At 37.8% G+C, this 13312-nt stretch overlaps 1 protein-coding gene across 8 annotated transcripts in view; it reads right to left on the minus strand.

Moving 5' to 3' along the window:
* TCAIM (T cell activation inhibitor, mitochondrial) overlaps window positions 1-13312 on the minus strand; it is a 67194-nt gene that overhangs the window by 7728 nt on the left and 46154 nt on the right. For 6 of the 8 annotated variants that reach the window (XM_055280832.2, XM_063611190.1, XM_055280822.2 and 3 more), the window contains 5 exons: window positions 9709-9831; window positions 5608-5705; window positions 5271-5362; window positions 1441-1673; window positions 704-835 (listed from right to left, as the gene is read on the minus strand). In XM_055280832.2, coding sequence (XP_055136807.1) covers window positions 704-835; window positions 1441-1673; window positions 5271-5362; window positions 5608-5705; window positions 9709-9831 — 678 coding nt within the window. The remainder of the gene's footprint in view (window positions 1-703; window positions 836-1440; window positions 1674-5270; window positions 5363-5607; window positions 5706-9708; window positions 9832-13312) is intronic. The other 2 variants (XM_063611196.1, XM_055280841.2) reach the window with 1 other exon arrangement.

Consider the following 13312-nt stretch of genomic DNA (forward strand, 5'->3'; position numbering starts at 1 on the left):
TTTTTTTTTCTTTTTCTCGCTCTTTCCTCCAGGCTGGAGTGCAGTGGCATGATCTTGGCTCACTGCAACCTCCGTCTCCTGGGTTCAACCCATTATCCTGCCTCAGTCTCCTGAGTAGCTGGGACTAGAGGTGACCGCCACAACACCTGGATAACTTTTGTATTTTTAGTAAAGATGGGGTTTCACCATGTTGGCCAGGCTGGTCTCAAACTCCTGACCTCACAAGCGATCTGCCTGCCTCGGCCTCCCCAAGTGCTGGGATTACAGGCATGAGCCACCGCACCGGGCCTAAGATGATTTTTTTACTTTAAGTTTTCTTCTCAACTTAATTAAGATACAGATAAAGCTCTTTTTATATCAACAGTTTGAAAATTTTAAAACAATAAAGATTCCTGTTAATCAAGAAATAACCAATATTTTTCCTTGTTGTCAGTCTTTTCCATCTGGAAAATTCCTTGCTGATATTCTTATTTTTCATTCTGTTCCTGAATTGACTTTTATATTAAGAAGCTGTACTCCTCAAACTGAGGTCCATGGTGGTAACATAATTTAGGTAGGGAAGAAATAAATATGGAATATCTAATAATTAGTCAATTTCCTAAGCTTCATACTGTTTCCAGGTCCCATATTTATGAGTTCCAAATATCTGAAGTTTTCAGTTAGACTAAATGATCTGACTTTACAGAGGACTGGCAGTACTTACTCTTCCTTTCTTTTCATGTTATCTCTTGCCTGCTGAGCTTTGGTGAGAATAAACCACTGGAGATTTGCTGGATCACAGAGTGTTGGAATATTAAAATGCCCGAGTTCATGCAAGCTTGGAGCATATCTGTCACTGCAATAAAATATACATTAAAGGAAAAACCACTGACCCTCTCCCCCACCAGAGAAAATGTTTTATTAGTCTTCAGGAAAATAAAAAAAAAAAAATCATCAAGAAAAGCCACCTCAAAAGTACAGCAACATTGACTTAAAGCTTTGCTGCCCCCAAAGACACACTTCTTCAAGATCACGACCTACTTGCAAGCCCTCTGACCTTCCTTATCTGTCACATGCCAGGGGTGACCTGCTGCACAGTGAGGTTGTGAGAGCTAAAGACAGAATGCATATAAGTACCCAGCACAGTGCTCGGCAAACAGTGTATACACCACAGATGATGGCTACTGATTTACTATTAATCTTATAATGTTTTCCACTGGATTGACTTTGCCCAGTAAATCTGCTCAGCAATATATTCAAAGAATGTTCTAGACATTAAATCCTTCAGTCCTCCCATGCTGGCTTTTCTAGTGTGTAGAAGAGGGTTGCTAACACAAGTAGTGGCATTTTTCTTTAATTCCTAAGAACTACCTATTGAAATACAAAACAATTTAAGGCATTTACACACACAACCCACCTAGACGAAGGAATAAAAGTCATCCTTCTATCTTAGATATTTACCTGTTAAGGATCATTTGTAAACCACGCAAACTTCGAGGGTGAAATGGTATTCTACTTTTCAACAGTCTATTATAAAACACATCAAGAAGAGAGTAATATTCTTCAAGTGTCAATACTGGCTGTAATTCTTCAATATAAACAACTTGTATGCCACCTAAAAGATAGCTTATTTGGTCTTCTAAAATCATCAGCCTCCTCTGAAGGTCAAAATAACTTGGCAGTCTTTCAAAAAGCTACAGTGTTAACAAAGGGAAAGAAATAGTTTTATGTTACTATAATAATTTAATTTTAGAATTCCAATAAATGGCATTAAGACATTTTTAACAAGAAAATGATTTTCATTGAAGGAAAGTTCACATAAGAGATAAAAAAAAACTTAATGTAATGCTGGAAATATTAATATTCAAAACAAGCCACTGTAAATCTTTGGGATTTTTAGATGGGAATTTGTGAGGTTCCAAAAAGAAAATATGCTCCAAATAAAAGTAAGTCCTAATCCTAAGCACTAGTATATTTAAATATTTAGGTAAGAATCTTAAATTAGTTTAGAATTATTAAATGGCATAAAGAAAGGTTTTAGAAATAAAGTGTATGTATTTCAACTTAGTCTATTCCTTCAAAATTTACTTTAAAGCAACTAAATACAATTAAGTGCAATAAATATGATTGCACACCTACCATATACGTAAGCACTGAGCTGGACATTTCAAGTGTACAGATTATAAGAGTTTGTCCCTGTTTGGCTGGGACTCACAGTTGGGGTACAAGGAAACAAAAATCCGAATTTAGCATACTAAATGCCAAATCAGGGTGAGTGGATACAGAGGAGGTTCAGGCAAAGGTTTCTAAGGGAGTCTAATTTGATCAATCTTAAACATTAAGTAAGATTTAGAAATGGCACATGAATGTAAGGGATGCTTTGGGGGAAGGAAAAAGAGCATGTGCAAATATGGAACCATGAAAAGGAACAGCATATTTGGAAACAATAAGGAGTTTGGTATGGCTGGCATGTGACCTGCTGCAATTGAGTGGAAAGAGAAGGGCTGAAGGGGGACGTGGGGGCTGGGTCAGGGAAGGACCACTAAGGACTTAAGATTTTCTATTAAAAGCCAGGGCCTTTTAGAAGAATTAGAAGGCATTAAAAACTCTGCTATAATAAAAGCAATAGCTATGTAAAAATTCTACATATTATTTATAATCTACTTTTAACATCTTGTGGAAAATAATTTTACTCCCTACTTTTCAATTTTTCTCTGGGTTACTCATGTATATATGGTAACTACATTTTAAAAGCTTTTTATTTTGAGATAATTGTAGATTCATATACCTTTCACTTAACAGTACATCTTATACAATTATTGGCATAATATCACAACCAGGAAATTGACATTGATACAATTCATTAATCTTACTCAGAGTTCATCAGTTTTACTTGCATGCATTTGTGTATTTTTCACATGTGTATTCATTTTATTATATGTGTATAGAGCCGTGTGACACTGCCACAGTCAAAACACACAAGAGTTCCATCACAGGGATCCCGTTTATAGCACTGACATCTCTGCTCCCCTCTCTCTACTTCCTGGCAACCACTAATCTTTTCTTCCTTTCTATCATTTTATTATTCCAAGGGTGTTATGTAAATAGAATCATACAGTTTGTAACCTTTTGAGACTGACTTTTTCACTCAGCACAATGCCCTTAAGATCCATCCAGTTGCTGCATGTATCAATAGCTCATTCCTTTTCATTGCTGAGTAGAATCCTATGGTATGGATGTACCAGTTTGTTTAGCTATTCACACACTGAAGAACATTCATTTTTTTCCTAGTTTTTGGCTATTATAAACATTCATGTAGGGGTGTTTGTGTGAACATAATTTTTCATTTCTCTGCTGTAAATGCCCAAGGGTGACTGCTGGGTCATATTTAGTTTTGTAAGAAACCATTATAGTCTTTTTCCAGAATGCCTGTACCACTTTACATTCCCATCAGCAATGCATGAATGACCTATTTTTTCTGCATTCTTACCAGCATGTAACTATTTTTTATTTTAGCCATCCTGGTGTGTAGTGATAATGCACTATGGTTCTATCTATATCTATCTATCTATCTATCTATCTATCTATCTATCTATCTATCTATCTATCATCTATCTATCTATTATCTATCTATCTATCTATCTATCTATCTATCTATCTATCTATCATCTATCTATCTATCTATGTTTCTATTTGAGACACAGTCTCACTGTGTTGCCCAGGCTGGAGTGCAGTGGCGCAATCTCGGCTCACTGCAACCTCTGCCTCCCGGGTTCAAGTGATTCTCCTGCCTCAGCCTCCCAAATAGCTGGGACTATAGGCGCCTGCCACCATGCCCGGCTAATTTTTTTTTTTTAATTTTTAGTAGAGACAGGGTTTCACTGTGTTTGCCAGGCTGGTCTTGAACTCCTGACCTTGTGACCCACCTGCCTTGGCCTCCAAAAGTACTGGGATTACAGGCGTGAGCCACAGTGCCTGGCCGATAAACATGTTTTTATGTGCTTACATGTCATTTGTACATTCTCTTTGGCAACATGTCATTTCATGTCACCGTTTTTGGTTGGATTGGTTTTTTTAGTAGCCTTTTTTAGTTGTTTTTTTTTTTTTCTGCTGAATTTTGAGAGTTTTAGATTGCCCTTTTTTAGTTGGATTGGTTTTTTCTTTTCCTGCTGAAATTTGAGAGTTTTAAAATATATTCTAGATATAATGTCTTTGTCAGATATGTGGTTTGCAAGTATTTCTACCAAATAAATATTTGATTTGAACAGATGCTTCACTAAAGAAGATATGTGGATGACAAATAAGCACATGAAAAGATGCTCACCATTATTTATTATTAGAGAAATGCAAATTAAACACTGAATGAGATTGTACCACAGAGCTATTAGACTAAAATTAAAAAGATGAACATAGTTAAGTGTTGGCAGTTTTTTAAAAAGTTAAAATACTCTACCGTATGATCCAGCCATTCTATTCTAGGTATTTACCCAAGAGAAAGGAAATATATGTCCATATATTTGTGCACAAATGTTCATAGCAGCTTTATTTGTAATAGTCACAAAGTGATACGACCCTATGTCCATCAACAGGTGAATGAATAAACAAACTGTGGTATATTTATACAATGAAATAGTACATAGTAATAAAAAGGAATAAACTCTCAATACATGCAACAGCATGGATGAATCTCAAAATGAGACAGTGAAAGAAACCAGACACAAAAGTTTGCAAGCCCTATGATTCCACTTATGAAAAACTCCAAAACTAATCTATAGTAACAGAAAGCAGACCAGTGGTTGCTTGGAGAGGGGGTGGTGGGATAGGAGGGAGTGTTTACAAAGGGCCATATGCTCACATATATGCCCAGTTGTTGGATACGTTTGCTATCTTGACTGTGATAATGGCTTCATGGGCATACATATATGTCAAAACTTACCAAATAACACACAAGAAACATGTGCAATTTATTAAATGTCAGTTATACCTCAATAAATCTGTTAAGAACAAGTAAAACAAAACAACAGAATATAGGATTTCAGGCTGTGCTTCAGAAAAGAATGTAATATTATCAGATAAAAACTGCCTTAAAAATCAGTCTTCCCTCTTAAGTATTTTAAGTACATGGTATTTAAGCATCTGATCTGAAAACAGCTGACACTACGATTAAAAACATTAAAAAACAAAAACAAAAACAAAACAAAACTTTTTTTTAGTTCATTAACATTATAGCATTGTTGGAAATGAAAGTATATGAATGACAAGGAGTTTTTAATTTTAAGGCTCTTTCTTACTTTTGTCCAGTGGTGATGGACATCCATTGTTCCTAGCATCACATGGCCCACTGCACTCATGCCAGAACGGTCTGTAAATATGATTGTACACCCTGATGATAAAACACAAAACCTCTGGTCATGGACGAGGTGCTTCATTCTTTCAGCATTGTGCAAATAGTGTATAAACCCAGGATTAAATTCCGTAGAAGCTTAAAGGCTAATTTTATGCCGCTGCTTTATTCAAAGAACAGATTTAAAAGTTCAGCTGTGATAAAGTTATTTGGTTTTTCCATTAAAATTTATAGATGTACATAGCAGCTAAGTGATTTTTTAAAAGAAAATGGAAAATGTTTACCTTTTGCTTTTTTAAGTGTTTCCAAATTCTGCTGTGCTAAGCGGCTTAAACTATGCAGCTGGCTACAGCGGTGGGCGATGCCCCAGCTCCTCTGCCACCTAGGCCAACAGAGCACACACGCATGTTAACAAGTGGCACCCCGAAGAAGGAGTGAGCACTCACCACAACTACTGGAGTCCTTGGGAAGCCAATGAGCCTCTTTTGAAGCAGACACATAACATGTTTGATTGATCATATGTTTCTAAGCTAGCTAATTTTTAAAAAAGCAACCAGATGGAAGATGAATTGTTTACCAGAGCGCAGAAATATTACTACTATGTTCAGGTATCCAAAGATTTAAAATAAGCAAATATAAGATGTTTCTATTTAAAAATAAGATGATGAAATGAGAAAACTTTGAAAAAAGTGTTTTTCTTTTTCACATTGTTACAATGATGATGGTTTTGTTTTAGATTCAAGTTCCAACTGGGAATTCCAGTTAGGTTTATCAGGTTCTCTTTTTTGTTTTTGAGACAGGGTCTCACTCTGTCGCCCAGGCGGGAGTGTGGTGGTGTAATCACGACTCACTGCAGCCTTGACCTCCTCTGCTCAAGAGATCCTCCTACCTCAGCCTCACGAGCAGCTGGGACTAAAGGCATGTGCCACCATGGCCGGCTACTTAAAAAATTTTTTTTGTAGAGACAGGGTTTCACCATGTTGCTCAGGCTGGTCTTGAACACCTGGACTCAAGTGATCCACCCGCCTCGGCCTCCCAGAGTGTTGGGATTACAGGCATGAGCCACCGTACCTGACCTCAGGTTCTTTTTATCTTATTCTAGAGAAAGTGATTCTGATGAAATCATGTAATCTGCTCATTTTATAAATTAATATTAAACCTCAGTGACACATGGAACCTGACATTGACACGATGTCAGAGGCCCTGCTGTGTAACTGTGAAGAGCACTGGTCTCGAGTGGTGTCAGAAAACTCACCTTGGAATTCTAATTCTGTGGTTTACTAGCTCTGTGACCTTGAACAAGCTGCTTTTAGCCTTCCTAAGGTTTTCACTTTCATGCATGCAAAGTGAGGATGTTTCCTGCTGCACAGATAGTAGACATCAAATGAGGTAATGTGTGTGAAGGAGTCAGGCATTCAAAACAGGCGCTCAAGAAACGTAGGTTCTTCTTTTATCCTAATACTAATTCTGATGAATGTCATTTCTGATAAAATGAAAACTTGTTTAAAAAATTGTTTTTTTCTTTAAACTACAATTTAAAAAGTAAAATAATTTGAAAGAATATTAATTTTTGGTTATTTGAAATTAAAAATTTAAGTGACAAAGGTAGTAAATGCTGTTTTCGTTAAAAATGGTGTTTTATATAGGCTGTTTAGAATGAAAAACAATGTCATTAGTTAATCTTTGTTTGCTGGAGTTTTGGCTAATTTTTTAGCAAGTAAAGAAGCCCTCATATGTTATGGTCTCAGGGACCCTTTTACACTCTTAAAAATTGAAAACTCCAAAGAGCTTTTGTTTATGTGGGATATATATATATATATATATATATATATTTTTTTTTTTTTTTTTTTTTTTTTTTTGAGACAGTGTCTTGCTCTGTTGCCCAGGCCGAGTGCAGTGGCGTGATCTTGGCTCACTACAGCCTCTGTCTCCTGGGTTCAAGCAATTCTCCTGCCTCAGCCTCCTGAGTAGCTGGGACTACAGGCACGTGCCACCAGGCCTGGCTAATTTTTGTATTTTTAGTAGAGATGGGGTTTCACCATGTTGGTCAGGCTGGTCTCGAACTCCTGACCTCGTGATCTGCCTGCCTTGGCCTCCCAAAGTGCTGGGATTACAGGTGTGAGCCACCATACCTGGCTGGGTTATATCTATTGACATTTACCATAATATAAATTAAAGCTGAGAAATTTCTCCATGATACTGTAAAATAATGTTTATTTCTTTTTTTGTTTAAGAAATCCTTTCATTTTCCTAACCCCAGTCTGCTTTGACAGATCTTTTAAAATTTCTATTAGAAAAAGTTATTTGCATGCATCTTAATTTATTTATCTTATAAACTTTTAAAAATGATCTTACTATTTTTAGTTAGAAAAGTTTATGCTAATAGACTATGGAATGGGAAGAAACCCCTATAATAAAGTTTAATTTGAAAATGATTAGTGTGATGATAAAATAACGGATATATGCATACATTCAAACATTCCACACATGGAAGTCTAAAAGAATGCTTTGAAATTCTGAATTATCTTATGATGATTTGATTATACAAGAACAGAACATGTAAATACTATCTGTACTCTGTAAACACAGGAAAAAAAGGTGTTTTTATGGTACCCAAATAGTCATTTGTTTTTTTTTTTTTTTTTTTTTTTGAGACGGAGTCTCGCTCTGTCGCCCAGGCTGGAGTGCAGTGGCGCAATCTCGGCTCACTGTAAGCTCCGCCTCCCGGGTTCACGCCATTCTCCTGCCTCAGCCTCTCCAAGTAGCTGAGACTACAGGCGCCCACCACCAAGCCTGGCTAATTTTTTGTATTTTTAGTAGAGACGGGGTTTCACCATGGTCTCGATCTCCTGACCTCGTGATTCGCCCGCCTCGGCCTCCCAAAGTGCTGGGATTACAAGCGTGAGCCACCGCGCCCAGCCCATTTGTTTTAATATAAGAAAAAAAAGTCCTAATAATGAGAATTGAAAACAACAAAACAGGCTATAGCAAAAAGTAACAAAGATGTTTAAACATGAAGACTGGATGACGATTTTTCTGAGTTCTAGTGATGGGAAGTCCAATGACTGAATGACCTGACTCCTCCTTTCCCCTTCCTTACAGTTTTAAGAACTGTTAAATCTATTCCGCAATAAATTTCAGCATGGATCTTTATATAACTGCAATTTCCAAGTTTATGAAAACTTACTTAAAAAGTCCTGCTATATAACATGGAACCAAGAATACAACATCCATTTTCTCTCTCCCCTCCTCTTTTTAAACTCAAATACTAATCTTTTAAAACACTTATTATTATTTAGAGATGGGGTCTCGCTATGTTGCCCAGGCTGGTCTCAAACTCCTGGCCTCAAGTGATCCTCCTGCCTTGGCCTCCCAAAGTGCTAGAATTACAGGTATGAGTCACTGTGTCTGGCCTTAAATATCTTACAAGATGGGGGCATAATTATTTTTTATATATTATGTGTATAAGGAAGAGGGTATTTTTCTTACAAACTTATTATGTAAAAAAGTTTATTACACCAAAAATGTCAGTACTTAAACAAACCTTACTTCTTTATCTATATATAGAAGAAAGAAGTAACATATATATAAATTGAGATGAAGTCTTGCTCTATCACCCAGGCTGCAGTGCAGTGATGCAATTATAGCTCACTGCAGCCTCAAGCTCCTGGGCTTAAGTGATCCTCTTTTTTTTTTTGAGACGGAGTCTCGCTGTCGCCCAGGCTGGAGTGCAGTGGCGTGATCTTGGCTCACTGCAGGCTCCACCCCCGGGGTTCATGCCATTCTCCTGCCTCAGCCTCCTGAGTACCTGGGACTACAGGCACCTGCCACCTCGCCCGGCTAATTTTTTGTATTTTTAGTAGAGATGGGGTTTCACTGTGTTAGCCAGGATGGTCTCGATCTCCTGACCTCATGATCCGCCCGCCTCGGCCTCCCAAAGTGCTGGGATTACAGGCGTGAGCCACCGTGCCCGGCCTTAAGTGATCCTCTTGCCTCAGCCTTCCAAGTAGCTAAGACTACAGGTGCAGGCCACAGTGCCTAGCTAATTTTTTTTAAGTTCTTATAGTGATGGGGTCTCCATATGTTGCCCAGGCTAGTCTTGAACTCCTGGGCTCAAGCGATCCTTCCACCTTGGCCTCCCAAAGTGCTGGGATTACAGGCAAGAGCCACTGTGCACAGCCTCACTTCAATATTTAAAATAAGAAATTAATAAGAGTTTTATTACACAGATGAACATTTCATGATGTTCATAAAGATAATTGAAGAGTACTCAGTTATCAGAGCAATTAAAGTTAAAGATACAAATATTTAGCTGCTGAAAAGCTTATCAGTTGGTAATTCATATTCATTTTAATTTCTAAATTAGGTTCTCTCTTCTTTATTACCTGATATCTGAGAGTTGCAATTGATGAGACAGTTCATCTTTTAAACGATCTAGTTCTTTTCTAAGTGGCAAACTGTTCTTTAGCTTTTTAACAGCACTTTTCCCATTGTTATCTAACCAGGATCTAGAAAGAGAGAGACAGAGAGATACATACTTTACAATACTAACTATAATATAAATATTTTTACTATTAAAAGACACATGCATGCACTTGCATATTCACAATAGCAAAGACTTGGAATCAACCTAAATGCCAATCAATGACAGATTGGGTAAAGAAAACGTGGTACATATATATCATGGAATACTATGCAGCCATAAAAAAGAATGAGTTCATGTATTTCGTGGGAACATGGATGAAGCTAGAGGCTATTATCCTTAGCAAACTAACACAGGAACAGAAAACCAAATACTGCATGTTCTCACTTACAAACGGGAGCTAAATGATGAGACCACATGGACACAAAGAGGAGAGCAACAGACCCCGGGACCCACTCGAAGGTAGAGGATAGAAGGAGGGAGAGGATCAGTAAAAACAACTATTGGGTACTAGGCTTAGTACCTAGGTAACAAAATAAACTGTACAACAAACCCCTATGATGAGAGTTTATTTATATAACAAACCTACACATGTACCCCGAACCTAAAAGTTAAAAAAAAAATTGTACTCAGAAAAAAAGGACACATACATTACCTTAAAGCAGCCCCAGTGTTAAATCGAGTTTTCAATCAAACCTTTACTTCTACCTATTCTTTTTCAGAAATACCTACTTTTAAAATAAGTTGCTTGGAGAACTGCCAACACCTGTCAAATCATATTCTAGTTATGACAACTTCCTTTGCATATTAAAAAATTAAATTTTAATTATATCAAACCTGTCACTAGATTCCTGGAGACAGAATAATTTTTTAAATTAAAAATACTTCAAAGTATGTTTATTACAACCTTCAGTAAGCTATACTAGATCTTCACCGATGTCAGTCATACACATCTGGGAGGTAGAACTGATACTAATTATGGAGCAAGTGAGCAAATATTATAATAGAGCTAAAAAGGTGTAAAAGTCAAACTCAACAGACATATCCAATGGGACTAGTGACAATTAAGAGGCAATGGGTCCTGATGAAGGAATAGGAAAAGATTACTTTGTGGATTCTGGCTGGGTGGACTCCAGTTTCTCCCTTTATTTTAGTCTTGGATATTACTACCCTGAGCTCCCAATGCTTATTCTTTCATCCCTGTAACCTAGTCCCTCCGACTGGTCAGACCTTACCAATCTAGTCATTTTGCCACACCCTCCTTCCAGGAGGACCTCTTCACTACCCTGGTGCTCAGTGACACCTCCATTCCTTTCCACCCAAACAAATGTCCAGTTTCAGTTTCATCTCAACTATATCAACTCTATAATAAGCTCAGCAGAAAGATGTTCTCTAAACTTGTATTTCTTAGAATGTTTACCTCAATAGTCTTACAAGAAGAACTAAATATCAAAAATGCTTTGGCCGGGTGTGGTGGCTCAAGCCTGTGATCCCAGCACTTTGGGAGGCTGAGGTGGGTGGATGATGAGGTCAGGAGTTCGAGACCAGCCTGGCCAACGTGGTAAAACCCCATCTCTACTAAAAAATACAAAAAAATTAGCCAGGCGTGTTGGCGCACATCTGTAATCCCAGCTACTTAGGAGACTGAGGCAGAAGAATCGCTTGAACCCAGGAGGCAGAGGTTGCAGTGAGCTGAGATCACGCAACTGCACTCCAGAGCTTGGGTGACAGAGTGAGACTCCATCTAAAAATTACAAAAAAAAAAAAAAGACTTTAAGGATTAGAAGGGATAGCTTTCAGAAAAGAGCTGAAAGCCTGTGTGGCCTTCTAGAGAGCAGCACTGCCTCTGTAGAAACTCTCACTTGGTGCTATAATCATGACATAAGGGTGCTTGTTAGTGGTCAGGGTCACTGGCTACCCAAGGGAAGTCCAGAGAAATGACTGACCTGGATGGAGTCTTGGGAGGCTGAAGAGCTGCTGCCGGAGTGGGTTGTGGGGGGGAGGGAACAGAATGGTAAAGTGACTCTGGGCTGAGGGGAACATTTCAGATTCGAAAACAAACTGGTTGTGGGTGGGCCCCAGGCATTACTATGCAAGAGAAAACTCCAGGAAAATCAGAGGTTCCCTTTTTTCTTATTATTTTTTTGTAGAGACTAGGTCTCACTTTGGTGCCCAGGCTGGCTCCAAACTTCTGGGCTCAAGTGATCCTCCCACCTCGGCCTGACAAAATGCTAGGATTATAGGCATGAGCCACCATGCCTGGCCATTTTTTCTTAAAAAATTTCTTTTAATTGGCTATGCTAATCTTCTCTGTATTGTTCCAATTTTTTTGAGATGGGGTCTAACTATGTTGCCCAGGCTAGAATAGACTGGTGTGATCATGGCTCACTGCAGCCTTGACCTCCTGGGCTCAAGTGATCCTCCAGACTTAGCCACTCTAGTAGCTGGGACTACAAGCATGTGCTACCATGCCCACCTAATTTTTTAAATTTACTATTTGTAGAGATGAGGTCTTGCTATGTTGCCCAAACTGGTCTTGAACTCCTGGGCTCAAATGATCCTCCCGTGTTGGCATCCCAAAGTGCTGGCATTAAAGGCGTGAGCCACTATACCTGCCCTCATTCCATTTTTAGTATATGTACTGCTGAAGCGAGCGCTAGGTTCCTTAATATTCACTTTAAATGTTTTAGATGTTGTGATCTAAAGCATTTAAAAATTATCAAGTTTAGAATATTGAAACTGACAAATCATTATGCACCTATTAAACACTTATACTGAATGCCTGACATTGTGTTGTGTTGGGATTACAAGGAAGATAAAGTCCCTGTTTTAAAGGAAGACACATTTAATAAGGAATATAGAGATAAGCAATTAGAATATAATATAAGAACTATTATGAGAAAAGAAGAAGTAATTCTTCCTGGAAGATTCTGTAGAACAGGTAGTATGTGATCTGGAACCTGAAAGATGTATCAGATCTTTCCAGGTAGGTGAGAGAGAATGGCATGTCAATCATATTAGTGCATAAAGATCTATGAGATGAACCAATATGCCCAGATGACAGGATGCTTAGAGGGAGAGAAGGGCATAAGAGACTGGAGAGGGACTAGGGGTGAAGTGGGGTCAGACTGTGAAGGATCTTACACACTGAGAAAGGGAACTGGAAGCTTATCCTCTAGGTGAAAGTGTTCAATGTTTTTTTTTTTTAATTCACTGACTTTGCATAGCAATTAATAATCCTTCCTATACCCTCTTTAAGAATATTGGTAAACATTTTATCACTTCTGCATGGTGTGTGATTAAGCAGGTAAATATATCTTAATTTACATCACTACTATTGGATATGGCATTACAATTTTCCAACTTTTCCACACTTACTAAGTAACACATGTTGTTCAACTTACTTTAAATTATGTAAGAGAAAGCATGATTTATTGACATATGAATTATCAAATGACACACCATGTTTGGTTTGGGGCCCAAATGTTTTGCAACATAGATTCAAATATGATCTTACAGATTCATGAATTGATTTTTGGAATTCTTACATTTAATGTATAAAAATC

The sequence above is a fragment of the Symphalangus syndactylus genome, chromosome 1 (assembly GCF_028878055.3).
Source record: "Symphalangus syndactylus isolate Jambi chromosome 1, NHGRI_mSymSyn1-v2.1_pri, whole genome shotgun sequence".
NCBI classification, from domain to species: domain Eukaryota; kingdom Metazoa; phylum Chordata; class Mammalia; order Primates; family Hylobatidae; genus Symphalangus; species Symphalangus syndactylus.